The sequence below is a fragment of the Gossypium hirsutum genome, chromosome A08 (genome assembly GCF_007990345.1).
Source record: "Gossypium hirsutum isolate 1008001.06 chromosome A08, Gossypium_hirsutum_v2.1, whole genome shotgun sequence".
Lineage (NCBI taxonomy): Eukaryota > Viridiplantae > Streptophyta > Magnoliopsida > Malvales > Malvaceae > Gossypium > Gossypium hirsutum.
Genome location: NC_053431.1, coordinates 117,236,516 through 117,257,565, shown reverse-complemented (window position 1 = coordinate 117,257,565; position 21,050 = coordinate 117,236,516). Strand labels below are relative to the sequence as shown.

General features: G+C 34.9%; 1 protein-coding gene, 3 long non-coding RNA genes and 1 pseudogene across 4 annotated transcripts; 3 read left to right on the top strand and 2 right to left on the bottom strand.

Annotated features, from left to right (window-relative positions):
* The first annotated feature begins 6,412 nt into the window (after positions 1 to 6,412).
* LOC107926921 (hydroxymethylglutaryl-CoA synthase) lies at positions 6,413 to 10,431 on the top strand. Its single transcript, XM_016857866.2, has 12 exons — positions 6,413 to 6,637; positions 7,284 to 7,390; positions 7,502 to 7,634; positions 7,753 to 7,896; positions 8,259 to 8,417; positions 8,613 to 8,686; positions 8,784 to 8,859; positions 8,967 to 9,013; positions 9,110 to 9,197; positions 9,506 to 9,646; positions 9,735 to 9,884; positions 10,005 to 10,431. The coding sequence occupies exons 1-12, from the start codon at positions 6,575 to 6,577 to the stop codon at positions 10,209 to 10,211; spliced, it is 1,389 nt and encodes a 462-aa protein (XP_016713355.1). The 5' UTR covers positions 6,413 to 6,574; the 3' UTR covers positions 10,212 to 10,431.
* On the bottom strand, positions 10,364 to 12,746 carry LOC121204646 (uncharacterized). Its single transcript, XR_005899843.1, has 2 exons — positions 12,376 to 12,746; positions 10,364 to 10,781 (listed from the first exon to the last, which is right to left on the bottom strand). It is a non-coding gene; the product is annotated as an uncharacterized lncRNA (long non-coding RNA).
* Positions 12,623 to 13,283, top strand: LOC121204647 (uncharacterized). The gene is made up of 2 exons (XR_005899844.1): positions 12,623 to 12,754; positions 13,029 to 13,283. It is a non-coding gene; the product is annotated as an uncharacterized lncRNA (long non-coding RNA).
* Positions 13,284 to 15,944: 2,661 nt separating this feature from the next.
* LOC107926918 (uncharacterized) lies at positions 15,945 to 17,343 on the bottom strand. Its single transcript, XR_001692342.2, has 2 exons — positions 16,801 to 17,343; positions 15,945 to 16,223 (listed from the first exon to the last, which is right to left on the bottom strand). It is a non-coding gene; the product is annotated as an uncharacterized lncRNA (long non-coding RNA).
* Positions 17,344 to 18,534: 1,191 nt separating this feature from the next.
* Positions 18,535 to 19,902, top strand: LOC107926929 (transcription factor TCP19-like; annotated as a pseudogene).
* The last annotated feature ends 1,148 nt before the right edge of the window (positions 19,903 to 21,050 follow it).

The following is a 21,050-nucleotide window of genomic DNA, read 5'->3' as shown; positions in this document are numbered from 1 at the left end:
TTTCAGATAATCTCGTGAAATACTTGTAACAACACGACTACGTTAAAATCAGCAATTCAACTTTTCAAATACAAAACAATATTAATGCAGTATCTGTGACAACACAAGTATACGGTGTGGTATATTTCTTTATGGTTCACAACCCCGAATTTTTCTTAACAGAAGTCATGATTTTCCATGCATATCTGTTGTTTTGCATTACGCACTTTGCCTCAAACTTTTTAGATCGAGGTATAACAACGTCGAAGTTTACTCTATTCCAGATGTTGTATCGCTCCACTGTAGTGATAAAACCATCTTTAGAGGAAAACTCCCTCCCCACTTCTAAATCACCTGAATTCAATGAAAAACACGCATGGCTTAGTCTTCTGTGTGGTAGTTTTGCAAACTCCAACGCATCTTCTATTGATAGGTCAATATTATGCATGTGGGCTGGAGGTGAGTACGCCTTAAACCGTAGATCTTCTTCGACATCTTCGCCCAGACCTTTACTGTTTAGACCTCCATCTTCTGGTTTAATTAGTATCGACTCTGGTTAAAAAAATAATGTAACTTCTGAACCATCGGCATCAGACTCCCAGATTAGATCGGCATCGAATTCAGTGTCCTCTTTATTCTCAACCTCATCAACATCTTCAGGGTTAGATGTCCCTTCGCTGGTGGACGTCGTAGAGAGTATAGCATCCATTCTTGTATAGTTGTCAAAACAAACAAAAACACATGTTGATTGCCAACCACTGGAACTTGATGTCATTCCTCTGTAAGTGTTCCCATTGTTGAATATTGGCTGACAGAAGTTCAAATCAAAATCACTAAGTGTCGTGCAGGGTTCCAATATTCTGTATTACCACCAAACCCCGACTATTCAGTGTTTTACCTATCGCAGTTGAAATCAAGGGCCGAAACAGATGAGTGTCTTCCCAATGATGATTCTGGGATATCATAATGAGAACGTTTTAACAAATCAGTGAACCCACCACACAACTGTTTCGTTGGACTCTCGGCTTGTTCTTTCGTTCTAGACTCTCGAACTAGAACATATGTCGACCTCCGAGGGTCTTCATCTGTCCTTGCAAACTCTACATATAACTCAAGATATGGTGATCCACTATTAATGTGCGTCTGCACCATCGCCTCCAATTCCTTCGTACCTCTTATATCGAAAGTGTCATATCTGACGGGGTCTGCAAAAGTACAAAATCAATATTTAAGTGACATCTGGTTGGATCTGACGATTTTTCGCCTAATTTTTGAACATATTTTTAGCAATTATATGTTCTAATTAAAAGTCAGTCGTGTTGTGTTTTCTAATAAAAAAAATGACCCTAGTCTTAGTGTCATGCACTTCACCGTCTTAATAAACAATAACATTAATTCGTCCACTCATTTTCAACGAAATAACTTGTTCCACATGTTCAAAACAAAATCATTATGGAGAAAAATAGTTTTGTAATAAAATATGAACAAAAAATTGATCATTAGTTTATGCAAATTACATGATAGCTCCAAATTATGTCTTATGTGCCAACTTCTCTTCTTCTGATCTTTTTACAATTTTCTTTATTCGTAAATGCCTTATGCCACTCAATGCTAAAATAGATTACTTTTATAAACCCGAGGGTCAGTGGCAAATGATTTAGAAAATTTTTCGGGGCTAGTGGGGAGTTGAAATTGTTAAAGGGAAAACGCTCCATGTAGGACATGTTTTCAATGCACTTTAAAAAAAAAGAACTGAAAATGCATCTAATTGGACATGTTTTTAGCTAACATGGTATGAAAACGTGTCCAGCTAGACACACTTTCAATACTTTTTTCTAACAGTGTACAGAAAATATGTCCTATGTGGTATGTTTTCCCTTTAGCAATTTCAACTCCAAACTTTTCCCCACTCAACAAATCTCAATGTTCAAAAATAATGCACTGAACCTATCTGAATTTTCAAAAAATAAAATGTATCACCCTTCACCTTTATTCACTATTAGATAGGGTTACGAGGTATTACCGATCAATACATGTCATTTATCATACATAACTTATACATTTATGCATTCATATTCAAATACCATTCATCACAATCACATTGTCCCTTATAAGGGCATATGAGGCTTTAAACATGCTTTAGAAGTGGTTCGCGGCTAAACCAATAACATATAAAAATTCTAGAAACTTAGAAAATTTTCAAACATATAAGGGTCACACTCTCGTGTGAACAGGCCATGTGCCTTACACGGCTCTAGACATGTCCGTGTCTCAGGCCATGTGAAAATAGGGCATACATACTGATTTGGGTCACACAGCCGACCACACGCCCGTGTGTCTAGCCCGTGTGCCCTTCGAAGTGGCCACACACGCCCGTGTGCCAGACCGTGTACTAGGTCATGCCAAACTGGTAAGGTATACTGACTTATGCAACACGACCAAGTCACACGCCCATGTGCTAAGCCATGTGTAATGCATTGTAAATAACGATCAAAACTCAATTGCATTAAAAAATTTCGAAAAAAAGTAAAAACTAAGATTTAATCAAACTAAGTAGTTTGAGTTTCGATTTTGAATCGAATTAAAATTTGCAATTCAAATAATTCAAATATTATTAACTTTACATCTCAAAAAATTATAAAAAAATTTAAAAACCCTATGTAGCGACGTAAAAATTTTACTCTCGGTTGGTCGCTAATTGTGGCGATTTATTAAACATTTGAAAACCAACTTTCGGTTTTATTAACAAAGGGAGCCGCCACCGATCCCTTTTATAGGTGTGATCGGACACCTAATAAATTTATTTTTAAAACAAAAAGAAGGCCAAGTTTAGGTTTAGGTGACAGTCCAGAGAAAAATTAAGGTTCGGGAGTCGGTTACGCGCGAGGAAGGTATTAGCACCCTCGCGACGCCCAAAATTGGTATCTTATAAACAAGTGGTCTTAATTTTCGAAATTGCAAGTCCAAAGTAACATTGAATCGTGATCCGATCAAAACACGAGAAATTTCAAGTTTCGTTTTCTTTTGAGAAGGATATACCGTTTTAACACGAGTCGATTGATATTCACCCAACATAGTGATGAAATCGATGACATAGTGTTTAAATCGGTACGTTGCATTGCTTATTGAAATAAATAAAAACACGAATAAATATTTTAAAATAATGAACAACGGGGTAATATATAAAAATGGGCGGGAAACGAAAGATAATAGTTGGAAATACATCAAGGCACATAATACATACAACAATAATATTAAAAACAATGACAATGCACGCGATATTAAATGTAACAATAGTATGAAATACGAGAACACAATGAGAACACGATGAATATACATATAAAGATAATTAAGAGTATATATGTAAAATATATATATGTATATATAAATAGTAATAGTGTTAGAAATATACTATATATAGTGTTTGAAGTATATACATAAGATAGTAAAAAAGGAATATGTAACTTGTATTATTAAAATATGTACATAGGGTAATATATACAGAAATTTAACTAATAATATTGAAAATACATGTTCATAATATATATAAAACATATATATAATATAATATTAAAACATTTTACATAATATATACACATATAATTACAATGTTAAAAAACATATTAATATTAATAATAATACTAATATTACATAAAGATATACTTATATATATTAAAGATATGTGCATATATGATATAATACATGAATAAGACGATATTTAATATATACGTAATATGTATAATAAAAATAATAATATACATAATATATAAAATATATACGTATATAACAAAACATATACTACGGTTAATGATTATAATAGTAATGGTATTAAAATACAAAAAAGAACAATGTAACATAATAAAAATACTATATATATAAATCTATGTACTTAAATAGAAATATACACTATTATAATAATAATAATAATAAATATAATAACAATATTGAAACACAAAAACAAATACAATAAAGATATTGAAGTAAAGTAATAAAAATAAGCCTATACGTAAATATATATATACATATATACATAAAACATATATAAACATTGGTAATAATAATAATAATGTTGAAATATAAAGGCAAGTATAGCATTAAAAATATTAAAATAGAATAAATAAAAAAACCTAATACAAACACATATATATACGCATATAACAAAAGTACATACTAATAATAATAATAATATCAATAATATGAAAATAACAAGGATATTTAAATAAAAAAATGAAAATAAACGAAAACAGGACTAAAATTAAACTAAAAACAAAGTTGTGGGGCAGATTTGAAAAGAAAATAAGGAGGAGAGGACCAGATTGCAATATGCGCGCAACATGGGAGGACCGAAAACAGAAATATCCCCAATCATTAAAACGCAGCGCTTGGTACGGGGCTAAATTGAAAACCTCAGAGAATTAGGTGGCCAAATTGCAAAATCATAGGAACTTAATTGCGAATCCACAGAAAAGCGGAAGGGCCAAATGCGCAAATTGCCCTTCCGCTAAAAAACACGCGGATCCTGACCTGGAGCGGGTCGGGTCGACCCGACCCGGGGTGAAACGGCGTCGTTTTATTCAAAAAGGAAGGGGGCCAAAACACAGCGTTTTGGCCCCTATATAAGAAATTTTTTTTAAAAAAAAAGTCAGTTGAGAGAGGAAAAGAAAAAAAAAGGAAGAGAGGGGGAGAGGAGAGGAAAATCCAGCCCTGGGGCCGGTCACCGGTCGCCGTCCATCGCCGGCGCCGGCCACCGGGAAGTTCAAAAGGTAAATTTTTTTTGTTTTTTTTCTAGTTTTTTTAAAATATATATATATTTTATGTTTGTATTAACAGAAAAAATAAAGAAATATATGTATATATATATGCGAAAATCAGAAAAAAAATAGAAGAAAAATAAAAAAGTAACCTTTTTTTCGTTTGCCTTTGTTTTCCTTCGAATACTCACTATTGCTTCTGTATTTTTAGATTGTTTAAGTCTCAATCTATGCTGCTTGTGAATATTGATGGTCACTGTTTTTTTATTTTTGATTGCTGAAAATAAGAAAAGAAAAAGGGAACCCTTTTACATTTGATTTCATGGCTCTTATAGCCTTACAATTTTATTTTCTATTACTTTCTGTCCTTTCTCCTTACTGTGTGCAGGGATGGTGGCCGGCATGGTGGCATGGAGGGCTGGGGCACCAGGGTATGGTGCTGCAGAGGCGTGCGTGGCAGAGTATGGAGCTAGGGTTTCTTATTTTTATTTTTTTGTTTTTTTATGTTGGGTTACTTTAGTTTAATCGGGTATTGGGCTGGTGATATTTGGGTTTGACGGGCTTTGGGTATTTGGATTTTAGTGTAAATGGGTCATGTTGGGTTTGTGGGTTTAGGGATTGGGCTATAAATGAGTAGTTAGGTTTAATTGTAATGTATTTGGGCCTGAGTAGTTTATAAACAGCCCAAAATTGACCTGTAACAACCTAAATTTTAAAAATATAAAAAATTACAAAACCTTAACCTTACCTTAACCCTACTTTAAAAACACTAAACTCTAACCATAAAAAAAAAAGGAAAACGCTTCTAATTGGAAGCGTTTTCAACTTATGTGGCAAAAAATGTTTCTAGCTGGAAGCGTTTTCCGGTAAATATGCTGAAAATGCTTCTAACTAGATGCGCTTTTCTGTAAATCAATTAAAAACGCTTCCAACTGGAAACGTTTCGTAGAATCAACTTATTCTCATAATTTTTCAAAAAAATGACCTAATCTTGTATTTTTTTAATACCCACATTTTTGAGAAATTCAACATCAAAATCGTGTTTATAATTTATAATTATGTCTAAAATACTATTTATTTTATGTTTATATATATGTTATTTTTAATGTATATCATATAAAAATATTCAGCGGCTCCTCTTTGAAGGAATAACTGACAACCTACCGGTCAACCAACTAATCCAGTTTGGATTTTGTTTTCCTTTTGTGTACTAGAATTTGGTTTATTCTCCGAAAAAAAAAAGTGAACCAATAAAATTGGTGCAAGATATTAAAACAGCATTACTGTCAGAGTAAATATTAATTATTTCAAATTTTAATGATAAATTTTTTATTGAGATTGGGTCTTGAATTTGATATCAAACTCTTTTTTTAATAAAAAATAAATAACAAATATATTTTTAGTTTCATTAATAATTGAAATATATTCGAGTAAGATGATAAAATCTATGTGTAATTTGCATAAGATGATAGATAAAAAATTATGTTTTTAATCTCATATTTTCAAAAAAAATACAAAAGAAGAATTGAAAAGCTTAAAAAGGAAAAGGATACCAAAATCCAGCCTGACATGATGGCAAATCGTAAATAAGTGAAAAAAAGAGGGTAAATACTAAATAGCCATCGAAAGGAGCACGAATCAATGAAGTTTGCATTTGCCTATAAATAATGAAAACCAAAGCACTCACACATGCCATCCTCACCATCGATTCTCTGCCGATACTTGCTGGATCAATATCAACTCATCAGAAAGAGAAAAAGAATAGATTTTTTTCAATCAATAAAGAAGAAGACTTCCTTTTTGTATTGTTGACATAGCGGTTCTCTGTTTACTTTGGAGTGAGAATGGCAAAGAATGTGGGAGTTCTAGCTATGGAAATCTACTTCCCTCCTACCTGTGTTCAACAGGTGGCATAATCTCTTCTATTTCTTTCTCTTTTTATTTTTCTTTAATTTTAAATTCTGTGTTTTTGGTTTTCCTTTTTGTTCTTTGGTTGTTGAGACAAATGAGAAAAAGGGTGAAGGATGGATTCTTAGATTATGTAATGGAGAGTAAATAGAGCTTCTGAATAAGGATTATATATATATTTTGCTTAAGCTGAGGGAAATTTGACTGATAGAGAGGAATTCTAATTGCTTGCAAATTTTCTTTCTTTTTAAAAAAAAAGTATATATGAAAAAGTTGATTTCATAGTTTTCTCATATGTGATATTTCTGGGTGTGATTATGTTTACGAGTTAATGGGGTCATACATATATATATACATATACATATATCTGAGTTTTTGTGAAATCTAAATACAGTTAAAATGTATATTGTTTGCTACCTCATTGTTTGTTGTGAATATTTTACTAGCTTTGGTTTTACCTGGACCACAGTTAGTGTTAATTGGGATTTTTTTGGACCTCACTCAAATCTACTTTTATGATCATCTGGTATCAAATACTTGTCTTGGTTGGTATCTTTGTGGTACCTCTTCTAATGATTAGTAGAATGATGGCCTTTTTATTTGAAAATTAGTTTTGGAAATAATAACCATTGGACTACAAAACAGGAAGCATTGGAGACTCGTGATGGTGCAAGCAAAGGAAAATACACCATTGGACTTGGACAAGATTGCATGGCCTTTTGTACCGAGGTCGAAGATGTTATCTCAATGAGGTTTTGATTCCTAACTTTTATATCCACTTCTCATATTCTATTAGCATCGCTCAGTATATTTTATGACTCAAATGAACACTTATTTTGTAAAACTTGGTTTTTGATTTGCAGTTTGACTGCTGTTACTTCACTCCTTGAAAAGTATACGATTGACCCTAAGCAAATTGGCCGTTTCGAAGTTGGGAGTGAGACTGTGATAGACAAGAGCAAGTCCATTAAGACTTTCCTAATGCAAATCTTTGAGGTACTCTGTCCAAGCATCATAATCCGCTTCTCCAGGATAGTTTCATCTTTTTTCCTCCTAGATTGGTAAAAGAAAATCTATCTGACTAATGCGCTCTTTTCTCATGTTAAACAAACAGAAATGTGGTAACACTGACATTGAAGGGGTGGACTCAACGAATGCTTGTTATGGAGGGACTGCAGCTCTATTCAACTGTGTCAATTGGGTGGAAAGTAGTTCATGGGATGGACGATATGGTCTTCTTGTTTGTACTGACAGTGCGGTATGCTCATTTCCTAAACTGTTACTTTATAAATAATGTTAAGTGGCTGCAAAATTTCCTTCACTTTTTCCCACTCGAGTCTCGAATAAAATAATAACTTTTTTTTTTGAAATACTACTCAACATGGTTTTGGTTTTGGACCAAAGGGGCTGTAATTTCATACATTGTTCTTATGATTGTTGCACACTTTAGGGGCCAAATGTACATTATTTTGCTCTTGAGCTTGTACTTTTATATTAGTAAGATATTTTTATTTTTAGTCATTTCTGTACATTTAACTATAAATAAACAATGGAGACATATTCATTGGTTATATAAGCTCTACCTTTATTTGGTTTCTTACCGGGGGTTCTGTTTTTCAGGTCTATGCAGAAGGACCTGCTCGGCCAACTGGAGGAGCAGCTGCAATTGCTATGCTAATAGGGCCTGATGCTCCTATTGTTTTTGAAAGCAAATTTAGGGGCAGTCATATGTCTCATGCCTATGACTTTTACAAACCCAACCTTGCTAGTGAATATCCTGTAAGCAACCAATTTGCCTCTTAAAAGTTTTGCTGCTTTTATGGAATATATTGTTTATGCCACTTTAGTCAATAGGATTTAGTATGATAGCATTAGAAAACCTTTAACTCTCATATCAATCACCTAAAGTTCATTTTTTGTTCACTATAAGTTCCTATTTGGGTAATGGTTCTATCTATTGACATGCATCCGTAGGTTGTTGATGGGAAACTTTCTCAAACGTGCTATCGCATGGCTCTTGATACTTGCTATAAGTATTTCTGTTACAAGTAAGTCGCTGCAGAAGTAATTGGAGCATTTTTTTCCTTTACAAATATGAAATTTAGACTATTTAAGCTCTGCTTATTCATCTATCTTTGGCTGCAGGTATGAGAAACTAGAGGGCAAACAATTTTCCATTTCTGATGCTGACCACATTGTTTTCCATTCTCCATATAACAAGGTAGCTAATTTTAGCTGTCATGGATAAATCAATGAACTTTCTTTCAAATAATCTCATGAATTTTGGACTTTCTCTAAGTTCTTTTTTTCCTATTTGAATGGTTGCAGCTTGTGCAGAAAAGCTTTGCTCGTTTGTTGTTCAATGACTTCAATGAGTAATGCCAGGTTTTCACTTTCCTTGATACCCTTAGAGATTTTATTGATTGACTCATCACATTCTGATCATTTTCCTGGTTTACATGATATTGCAGTTCTGTTGATGACATTGCTAAAGGAAAATTGAGTCCATTTTCAAATTTGACTGGTGATGAAAGCTACCAGAGCAGGGATCTTGAGAAGGTCTATTTTGAACTCAATAGTTTCTGACTAATTTTTGGAACAAAAAACAAGCTATATTAAGCCATCTGGTCTATTTCCTTTGGTATACTTGAACTATCAGTGTATTTTGTGAGGACAACTGGTTTAATATATTCTTATTAGTTTGGTTCATCAAGATTAGTCACAACTGAAAACAGTTCAAAGATTTGATAGTGCAGACTTTCATGATAGATAGATGGTTGAAATTCTTTGTTTTCATGATAGATAGATGGTTGAAATTCTTTGTTTCATACTTCTTACTTATGCCGCTTATAACCATGCATTTGCAGGTATCCCAACAAGTTTCAAAGTCCCTTTATGATGCAAAGGTGCAACCAACCACCTTGATACCAAAGCAAGTTGGCAATATGTATACCGCATCTCTTTATGCTGCATTCGCATCCCTTATTCACAACAAACATAGTGAATTGGTAGTTGTTTATCTTTTTCCAAATATGACAAGTCTTCTGTATCTGCTCATTTTCCCTTTAAAATCTGACATATTTAATAATGTTGCAGGCTGGAAAGCGGGTAATATTGTTCTCGTATGGAAGTGGTCTGACTTCTACAATGTTTTCATTGCGACTCCATGAAGGTCAACATCCCTTTTGCCTATCAAACATTGCAACGGTAATGAATGTTGCTGGGAAATTGAAGTGGAGGCATGAGGTAAATTACAAGTTTGTCAGATATCATGTACTTTTCTGGATATCTACAAAGATAGAGACATACAACAGTAGAATACTAAATGGTATTGAAAAAGATAGTAATAGAGGTTTTCTCATGCAGTTCCCTCCTGAGAAGTTTGTTCAGACAATGAAGCTAATGGAGCATAGATATGGAGCCAAGGATTTTGTGACGAGCAAGGACTGCGGCCTTTTGTCTCCAGGAACATACTACCTCACCGAAGTTGATTCTATGTACCGGAGATTCTATTCAAAGAAGGATGGGGACTATACTGTCTGTGAGAATGGATCCCTTGCTAACGGACATTGAAGAACCGAGAGGAAGGCGGCTTTGGCTTGTGCTAAGATGCGTTATCTCCATGTGTATGTTAAAGAAAAAAAATGTTCATTTAGCAGTAAATCCGTTTTCTCAGCTTATTCTCGTTTTTCCCACCCTAGCTTCTAATAAGTTATGTAAGCCAGTTGTGTTAAAACAGAGTAGTTGGCAAGTTCTTGAAGATTTAATAAGATTTTATTTACATTCATACAAATGGTGCTGCATGCCCAAGGTGCCATCCAACTTCTAGATTCGGGTTGAAGGTTGATGCCGCATTAAGCACACAATTAAAGGCACGGTCAAGGCCTTGCTCCGGCTCATGTCTCATGGCCCATGGGGGTTTGTCATTTTTCAAGAAAATTTCAGTATTTGGACGGCCTAAACGTATTTAGATAGTAGTTTATTTACTTGTCCCAAACCTAAACATAATTTGATGGTCACATTATCAAAAGTATAGTCAGAGGCAGGGGGACCAAATTCGATTTTAGTTGAAGAGCAGGATAACCCATACCTTCCAATCTTATTCTTTATTCCCTTTGATTTCCTCTTTTGGTTTACCAAATCCTGTGTAAAATCAAATGCGAATCTTTACTGACAAGAAAAAAAAAAAAAACTCCAACTGCTCCATTATAATGCAAGTGGATGTCACATTAACTGAGCTTCTCTGAGTCTATATAATCAACATGTTTGATGTATGCAGTCGGTAACAATTTGATTACACAATTTATATATATTCAAAGACAAAAACATTTAAAATAAAGACCATTCCTTCAAACAAATGAATTAGGCTTTCCTATCTCCTTAGATGATATCTCACAAATATATACTTCATTTTTAGTTCTTTTTCACTGATACTTAAGTTGCAGTACGATGGCCTCTTAAATTCTGGTGGGAAAAAAAAATGTAATCTAAGAGGAAGGATATTTTCACATTTCAGGTAGCTTTATTCAATTAGATTATGGGATGAATAAATTTATAAAAAATTAAAAATAATTTTGGTTGAAATTGTAAAGTCATATTATTTGGGGTTCAAATTTCAAAATGTATGTGTTTTTCAAAATTTTAAATAAAAAGATAAAAATACTCTCAAAATAATATTATTGTTTTGTAAATAATAATAAGTTTTTGATAATTTCACAACTGAGTTGAGATTTGATTGATAAATGACACAAATTCAATTAAATTCTTAAATAATAATATAGATATATTTTTTTAAATTTTATATAAAAAGATAAAATAACCTCAAATAATACTATTGTTTTTCTAGATTTTATGTACTTTTTAAAATTTAATGTTTTTTTTGTAAACTTTTACTAGTATAAATAAAGTAAAAATACAAATTCAAGTAACTACAAAGCAAAAAAACGCCTGTCTTTTGACACGAAGGTTTCGTTTGTCTTTTGACACGGGTTTCTGATTTTTCTTAAGGTTTTTTCGGTTTTCTCATATTGGTTATGGAAGAAGCATTGGCTAATTTGAATTTGCTTAATGAGGAAGAGGAGGCTTTCTAGGAGGACGCAGGGATTGTTGATCATGTTTATTCCCTTTGTCTGGTGGGTCGCTATTTAACTGATAGCGTCGTTCATTTCCCTTCACTTCGAAATACTTTGGCGGATCTCTAGCACCCTATCAAAGGTATTCGTATTTCAGATTTGGGGGGCAAACGGTTCCTCTTTCAGTTCTTCCACGAGGTGGATATCCAAAGGGTGCTTCTGGGCATACCTTGGTTTTTTAATAACCATTTACTCTTGCTTCATAGGATTCAATCGGGAGAGAATCCTTTGTTAGTCCCCTTAAATCTGGCTGATTTCTGGGTTCAGATTCATGATCTTCCTCCGGGTTTAATGACGGTTAGTATGGCTGAGCAGTTTGGGAATTTTTTAGGTCAGTTTCTGGACTATGATACGTCATTTTCGTCAAGGGGATTTCACACCTATATGCATATTAAGGCTCGTTTGGAAGTGTCAAAGCCTTTAAAACAAAAAAAAAAAGAAAAAAAAATTCTTATTGGAACTGATAGAGTTATCTATGCCAGATTTCAGTACGAAAAGCTTAGCCTGTTTTGCTTTATTTGTGGCAAACTGGGGCATGGTGAAAGTTTTTGCCCGTTTCGCACCAGTATTGAATCTTCTAAAATTGTTTTTAGATGGGATATTACCTTAAGGGCGGTGGCACGACGACGATCAGTCTCGGCTAACAAGTGGTTGCGGGACGCAGATGGTTCAGATTGGAGTGAGTTGAATAAGGAAAGAAATTTTCGAGGAAATAATTCTGATGATGATAAGGTATTTGAGCATAATTGGGGGAGGGAATCGTCTGAAGACTATCCAAATCCTAATTTGGTTCCCCTTGGATACGGTTCTAGAATGCTAATTCTAAGGGTTGCTATGGGTCGAATCTGCTGACTACGGATACTGGTCGGGCCATTTGTGGGACCAAGGCTATGAAACTCCCAACAGATGATGAAAGTGATCCGCTAATTTCAGTGGAAGGCAAGAAACGCCAAAGGATTGCAAACATTTCCATGCATTTACAGGGTAATGACTCTGTTGATATATCGGCTAGCTCTGCAGGTCAGAGCAACCGACCACAATAAAGATCCTTAGCTGGAATGTCCGTGGTTTGGGGAGATCACGGACGTTAATAGGCTCCGGAATAAATTACGGGCCATTAATCCCCGAATTTTATTTTTAATGAAAACAAAATTATCTGCTAAAAAGATGGAATCGGTTAGATTGAAGTGTGGTTTTATTAACGGTATTGATATTGGTGCTATTGGGTCAAAATGATGATTATCTCTGGGTTGGACAGGTAGTTCGTTGGTTTCTCTTCGGAGTTACTCACAGTTCCATGTGGATGTTGACATCCACGATTATGAAAATGGTGACACTTGGAGATTCACGGGTTTTTATGGAAATCCGGATGAGCGATTTCGATGGAAGTCATGAGAGCTTCTTCACCAACTGGGTACTGACCAAACTACACCCTGGCTAGTGATGGGTGACTTCAATGAGATTTCAAGTTCATTTGAGAAAAAAGGGGGTCATCTACGGTCTGAGCGACAAATGGGCAATTTTAAAAATATCTTAGAGTAATGTAGTTTTATTGATTTAGGGTTTGTTGGTCGATGGTTCACTTGGGAAAGAGGACGTTTTCGGTCTACTAACATCCCATAGAGGCTTGATCGGGGTACTGCGAGTCTGAGTTGGATGTCTCTTTTTCCAAACTACTCTCTTACGCACCTAGGTCACTCATTCTCGGACCATTGTCCAATCCTTATGAATACGATTGACAATCTGAAATGTGGTACATTTATGGGGGTCAAGCCTTTTCGATTTGAAGCAAAATGGTGCCTTGACCAATCTTTTGAAGATATTGTTAGACATGCCTGGGCAGATTCTTTGTCTAGTGTCTTTGATAAGCTAGCTGCAGCGGGGAAACATTTTTATTTATAGAGCCGTTCAAAAATTCATAATCAAAAGTATCATAAAATGGCTTTGGAGAAACGGCTGGTTTATCTCTATGCTCAGGAACCTTTTGATACAGTTTTGTCAGAAATTATGGAGGTGTAGTTAGGATTGAATTTGGAAGTCGACGAAGAGGAGATTTTTTGGGCCCAACGTGCGCAGGTGAATTGGCTTCAAAATGGGGACAAAAATACTAGCTTCTTTCACAAAATGGGCACCTCTCGTTATTATCGCAATAGGATTGTGGGGTTAGAAGATGAAAACGGTCGGTGGGTTTCACAAATAGAGGACTTGTTGCATGTCGCTTTAAAGTATTTTGGTAATATTTTCATTGCTTCAGCAGCTGGAGATGATGACAGACTGCTTGGTTTGGTTGAGCAAAGAATTTCTGCAAGCATGAATGATGAGTTGCTCTAGCCGTTTACAGAGGATGAAATTTGGCATATCGTAAAGACTATGGCACCTCTAAAGTCTCCAGGTAAAGATGGTTTTCCAGCTATGTTTTTTCAAAAGTACTGGCATATCATGGGAGTTAATATTTCTCAGTACTATTTGTATGCTTTGTTGGGAGAGTTTGATATGGGTGAAATCAATAAAACGCATATAGTTTTAATCCCTAAAGTCGGAAAACCAAAGAACTTGTCTCAGTTTTGACCTATAAGTTTATGTAATGTGATTTATAAGATCATCTCGAAAGTTTTGGTGAATAGGATGAGTGCCATGCTGGAGGTATGTATTGATGAAGCCCAATGGGCTTATATCCCAGGGAGACACATATCGGACAATACCTTAATTGCTTATGAGGTTTTACACTCTCTTAAAATGAAAAAGAAGTGCAAAAGAGGTTATTTTGCGCTAAAACTCGATATGAGTAAGGCATACGATCGAGTTGAATGGGATTTCCTATATGAGTAAGGCATACGATCGAGTTGAATGGGATTTCCTAGCGGGAATGATGCTGAAATTAGGTTTCCATTCTGATTGGGTTGTCCTCATTATGCGATGTGTTTCTTCGGTTTCATATATGATAGGTATCAACGACAACATTAGTGATTGTTTCTCCCCTTCAAAGGGATTGAGACAAGGCGACCCGCTTAGTCATTACCTCTTTTTAATCAACGCTAAAGGGCTCTCTTTATTGCTGAACGAGGCTAAAATGAAAAGAACCATGCTAGGTGCACCAATTGGAAGGGATAACCTCACGATTAATCATTTGTTGTTTGTCGATGATTACATCCTCTTTGGTGATGCCTCGGTGGATGGGGCACATGTAGTTCCTAATATTATAAACGAATATGAACTAATCTCAGGGCAATAGGTTAATTTCGACAAATCGTTTATCTATTATCGGGCGAATGTGAGTCAAAATGTGAGGGATGCGATTACCAACATTTTGAAAGTTCGGGTGGATACAAATTCGGAGAAATACTTGGGTCTTCCAATGATGGTTGGGAGAAATAAGAGATGGGCTTTTGCCAATTTTGTGGATAGATTCAGACAGAGGATTGAAAACTGGAGCCTTTAGTATATTTCGATGGGAGGTAAGGAGGTGTTCATTAAAGTGGTTTTCCAAGCAATCCCAATGTATGTTATGCAATGTTTTGCATTACCGAAAACCTTGTCAAAAGTTAGAGTTAATTTTGAATAAGTTTTGGTGGTCTAATAACAAATCGGCCAGGGAAATTTATTGGAGTGTTTGGAGCGATTTTTGTGCACCCAAAACTAAAGGCGGGATGGGTTTTCGGGATCTCTTTTTGTTCAACAAAGCACTGTTAGCTAAGCAAGTATGGCGGTTGTTATCGCAGCCCGATTGTCTTTTTGCTAAAGTATTTAAAGCTCGTTATTATCCTTTTTCTGATATTTTGTCAGCTAGAATTGGTTATTACCCCTCATTTACCTAGAGAAGTTTGTACAGTGCTTGAGAGCTGATTTCAGAAGGTGTGATTTGGCGTATCGGTAGTGGTGTGGCTGTAAATATATGGAATGACCCTTGGCTGCCTGGACCTGGTAATAGTAGAATTTTAGTTCAGGACATCAATATTAATTGGACTATTGTTAATCAATTATTTGATGCCAACTTGGGTACCTAAAATAAGGAAGTCCTTGGTCAGATTGTTGATCAAGTGCAGGCTACTTGCATTCTAAACATTCCCCTTGCAAACTTTGGAGATCAGGATACGTTAGTGTAGCATCACGAGGCTACGAGAGACTATTCGGTGAAGAGTGGGTATCGGGTCTTACTTACAACAACAAGGCAACATTCTGAATGTAATCAAGACCTTACAGCCAATTACAAAAAGTTCTACAAATTGCTTTGGGACTTACAGATTCCTTCTAAACTAAAGATTCATTTTTTGCGTCTTATCAAAGACTATGTGCCCCATTATGGTAATTTAAACAAACGCAGATTACACGTTGATGATGTTTACCCTCTATGTCAAGAGGTGTCGGAGGATTCTGGTCACTTACTGTGGTTCTGCAGTGTTTTGCGACAACTGTGGCAGTCTTTGAATCTTTTTTTTTATTGCAACACCAATACCTTGGATGGAAAAACCCAGTTAGTAAACATGTTTTTATCAGTAGATGAAAATACTAGAAAGTTGTTGGTTATTTCTTTATGGTCCTGTTAGTTTAAACGTAATCAAGTGGTTCATGAAGGCCTAAAGTTTTCTCCGCTAGATCTCGAGGTTTTTGTACAAGGTTATGTTTATGAGTTGAACTTGTGTTTTAGTTCAGGGGTCAAGTCAACGCATAGTGCGTCTGTGTTGTGGCAACCCCCAAAAGTTGGGTTTGTTAAGCTTAACTTTGATGCAATTTTTCAAATCGATTCTTTTACCTCTACTGTGGTTGTTCTTGCTCGTAATGAACTCAGTTTAATTATGGGTGCATGTACTTAACCCTATGAAGGAATTGCTGATGCGTTTATTGCGAAAGCCAGGACCTGTGAACGCGCGATCCTTTTTGCGATTGAGATGGGTTTTCAGATGGTTATTTTGGAAAGAGACTCCCTTACGATCATTAAGAAATTAACACTATATAAGGAAGATAGATCTATTCTAAGGCCAATCTCTCAGAATATTCGAAGGCTTGAGAGGCAACTGGATAAGGTGTTTTACCAATTTATTCCGAGAGGTGCGAATCGGGCGGTTCATACTTTAGCATTAGAAGGGCGACAGCGGGTTTCACCATGCTTCTGGGTTGAAGAGGTGCCAACTTCTGTTGAAATTCTGGTAGCGGAGGATTGGTTGGTCTAGAACCGCCGGTGTTTATGAGCTTTGAAGTTTTTGGAATCTCCATTTTGGTTTCTTCAAAGCTGGTTTTTCTTTTCTCTCGACTTTCACTGGGTCTTGGGGAGAAGAGGAACGATTTAGTTGGTGTTTGTTTTGGTGTTTTAGGGTTGGATGTGTTTGATTTTCTTCTTCTAGTTTTTGGGTTCTCTATGTGCTTTAGCTTCTTTGTTTTGTGTGTCTTTAACTTTTCTTTTTTTCTTTTCAGTTACTTTTGGTGTGTTTAGTGTTGTCTGTTTTTGACCATTTTATTTAATGAATGTCAGCTGTTTTTTAGAGCAAAAAAAAAAAGTAACTACAAAGCACAACAAATAAAGAACTGAACAAAAATCTATTAATGGCAAACCCAAACATTTTGGATTCTAGACCCTCGCACACCTCAAATGCACATAATGAGACTCGAATTTAGAATTTAGGTGCCAAATCACCAAGATGTTAGCTTTAACTAATAGTATCAAGACCTCGATAGCTACTTTTAAATCCAAACACAATGCATTAATGATTTTAATTTCATCACTATATCTCACTACCATAATAATTAGGTTAATATGTTGTAGGTTCTTATACCCTTCGTACATTTGGAATTTAATTCTCTACTTTTATTTCAAAGAATTTAATTCCTTTACTTTTTGGATTTTAAAAAAGCAAGTCCAGGTGTTAATATTGTTAAAATTTTTCTATTAAATTTAGTTTCATTAAAGCATCATTTTTTTATTATATGAATACTAAATGAGTATTTATTTATTTCAAAATATTGCAACAATTAAAAAATAATAAATTTACATTCATTATGACATCATCTTTTTTTTGTTACATGCTTATCAAGTTAGTATTTGTTTATTTTAAAATATCACATCAATAATTTATTAACATAATTTAACATAATAACAATATTTTAGAATCAGACTAGTGGTTTAACCAACCAAATCATCAATTTATTGGTTTGATAAGTCTAATGAGTTCGATTTAAAAATTATTAAAAATTTTAAAAAAAATTTGATTCAGTACATTTTTAATCAATACAAAATCATTCTCCACATTGATACTTTAACTAGCTCCGAATTCATAATTAATCTTTATCATCATAGTTTTTTAATCTTACCACCCCACCCCATTAAAACCAAGTCTATTAAAGTTTTATGAATCCATTAAAATCCAAAACAAAACTAATTAGTGCATGATTTTGGAGTTTGAGTTCTATTAATTCTTGGTTAATCCTAATAAGCTTTCTTATAGTGGCGGTAAGGACGGGGAATTTTTATCTTGAGTGGGTAGTCCTTGAACCACCTTACATAGGCAGCTTTGGCCAATTAAATCAATTTTTTAACCCACAAACACAAATCTCTGACACCACTCCCAATTCTATTGGTTGAGGGTAGAGACCACCTATCCCTATCCCTGTGCTTGGAACCAGCTGATCATCACAGTGGTCATGAATTGGGGGTCCAACACCTGTCACTTTATTGCAATCACTACCGTTGGTTTCTGTACCCCTGAAACTGAAACCCAGAAAGAGGAGAACAGTGTATAGATTGTCTTTGTTGTGTTATACGTTATTTTATTTTATTCTATTCATTTCATTTTCCCTTTATAAATAATAATGCTCTGAGTTGGATCTGACCTCTTCTCAATTTCCATGTACAAACAAAAAAGCAACAAATATTTTCCCTTTGATTTCCTGCCTAGAAGGTAACACTCACACAGTTTCAGGAAATGGATCTTGACGACGACGGAGGCACCTCTGATCTTAGCACCAGTGCTGGAGAACCTAACGCTGCCACCGAGAAAATTTGTGAAAACTCAGCGTTTCAGATTATGCTATTTAAAGAAGAGCCAATAGACTCCCACCCTCTGCCGCTTATCGGGGTGGTCCCTGTTTCCATGCGGCCTCTACCCACTGTTAAACGCTCCTCCACCAAGGACCGTCATACAAAAGTCGAGGGCCGCGGTCGAAGAATTCGAATACCCGCCACTTTCGCCGCCAGGATCTTCCAGCTGACTCGTGAACTCGGCCATAAATCTGATGGAGAAACCATTAGATGGCTCCTTGAACATGCTGAACAAGCTATCAGAAACTACCGGTACCGGCACCGTTCCTGCCATCGCTGTCTCAGTCGGTGGTACCCTCAAGATTCCCACAACGTCGGGCTCAAACGCTTCCAATAACAAAAACAATAATAACCAAATAGACGACGACGGTGGTGCTAAAAAAAAAGGAAGCGTCCGACGAAAAGCGAATTTTGCGATAGAAATGATGGGAATCCATTTGCAATTTCAAATCAACAACACTTAGTGACGCAAGCTTCAGGGCTGGCTCCAGTTACTCCGCAAGGACTGGTGCCAGTGTGGGTGGTTGGAAATACTGGAATGATGATACCAGCAAATGCGTTTTGGATGATCCCACAGACCACCGCAACGGGCGCTGCTAATGGGCGACTAGGTAACCAACAGCCATCATCGCCTCAAATATGGGCTTTATCACCATCGGTTTTTAACGTGGCTGCAAGACCCATATCTTCAATCGTTTCGACATCAAATCAATCTGTGTGCAATGGTTTGTCAACTTCAGCAGTGAATAGAAGCAGTACAGCAGTGGCTAAGAAGTCAACCATGGCGCCTAGCGGTAGCAGTGGTGGGGGTAAGGCTCAGATGCGTAGGGATTTTTTATTGGAGATTTATGCTAAAAAAGAGTTGCAGTTGATGGGGCGATCAGAGAGTCATCAGGCTGCAGATGCAAGTTGCTTCTAAGCAAATAAAATTTAGAGAGTTGAGTGTTCAGATTCTGAAATGGTATAATCCAATCAAATATTAATAACAACAATGGAAAATCGCTTTAGGGTTACCTATGTATTGTCTGTAATCGGTGTTCCTCAAAGTGAACAGTGTTCTTTTCCCCAGAAAATTTTCATAAATATCATTTCCTTAAGCTACTCCAATTTGATCTTTGCACTATCCGAACACCAAAAAAAAAAAAAAAAACAACTTATGACTTTTACGAATATGATAACAATATCAAATTTAATTTTCAAATGATTTTCTCCACCATATCCACGCTCTTCAAAATTAATTAATAATTACGTAGCATTATTCTTTTAAAGTGTTTTTAGGTTTAAAATATTTTTGAGTTAGTTAATTTTTAACTTTTGCTTTTACAAAATATTTTTTTTCTAAAAGTATTTTTTTGGAAAATTTGAAAAGTATCTTGTTTAGTAATAATCTTATCCCAAAAGTATTTTTGGGTTAAAAAGTATTTTTTTAATTTCTGCGTTTATAAAATTTTTTTTTGTCAAAAAGCATTTTTGTAAAATTCAAGAGTGTTATAAATATTTTATTAAGTATTCGCTTATCATGATTAAGATAATGTTTTAATATACTTTAAATTTTAATAGTTATTAGAATTAGATATCTACAAACAGAGACTCTGATGAAGTATTGTAAATCATCCCTTTGGTCAATAAAGTACATTTTTTTATTGCTTTCGTATTTTCTTTGTTCTTTATTCTCTCTGTCTCTTTTTATTTTATAACACATTATCAGCACGATGATTTTCTATTTTTTTCAAAATCTTTCGAAGTCATCCCACAAATCAAATTCCTTTTCATCTTAAACTTTCTCCTGTACAACTTCATATTCAGGATGTTGAAAGATTCAATCTCAGAATGGATTGTGGTTCTTTTTCTTGATCTTTAATTTATAATTGTACAAGCATGGGTAAAGAATAGATTTGTCAAGGTGGTGATGATGATGTTAAAGATCTTCAGGTATATTTTACTATATTTTATTTATTATATTATATTTACTATAATTGAAGACTAATCATGACAATATAAATGATAGATTCTAATTTAAAATCCACGCATATTTGCGATGGTGATTATAAAATAAAGAATCTATTGAGACATTTATAAGTTCATCCTAGTAAATCTCAAGATAACTTTTCAATGGGTAAAGATAACTTATGTTATGAATGTGATATGAAATATTATTGGCCACATATGTGGCGTATGCCCAAATATTTTGTTTCTGTTAATATCTTTGAAAAATGATATGAAAATGTAGTAATGAATTTTATCATTATA

What these genes read in the sequence shown, in the direction of transcription:
- LOC107926921 (XM_016857866.2), top strand. Translation starts at nt 6,575, where the DNA reads ATGGCAAAGAATGTGGGAGTTCTAGCTATGGAAATCTACTTCCCTCCT. An exon ending in GAAGATGTTATCTCAATGAG is followed by an intron (nt 7,391 to 7,501) that starts GTTTTGATTCCT and finishes TTTGATTTGCAG; the next exon opens with TTTGACTGCTGTTACTTCAC. An exon ending in TCCATTCTCCATATAACAAG is followed by an intron (nt 8,860 to 8,966) that starts GTAGCTAATTTT and finishes GAATGGTTGCAG; the next exon opens with CTTGTGCAGAAAAGCTTTGC.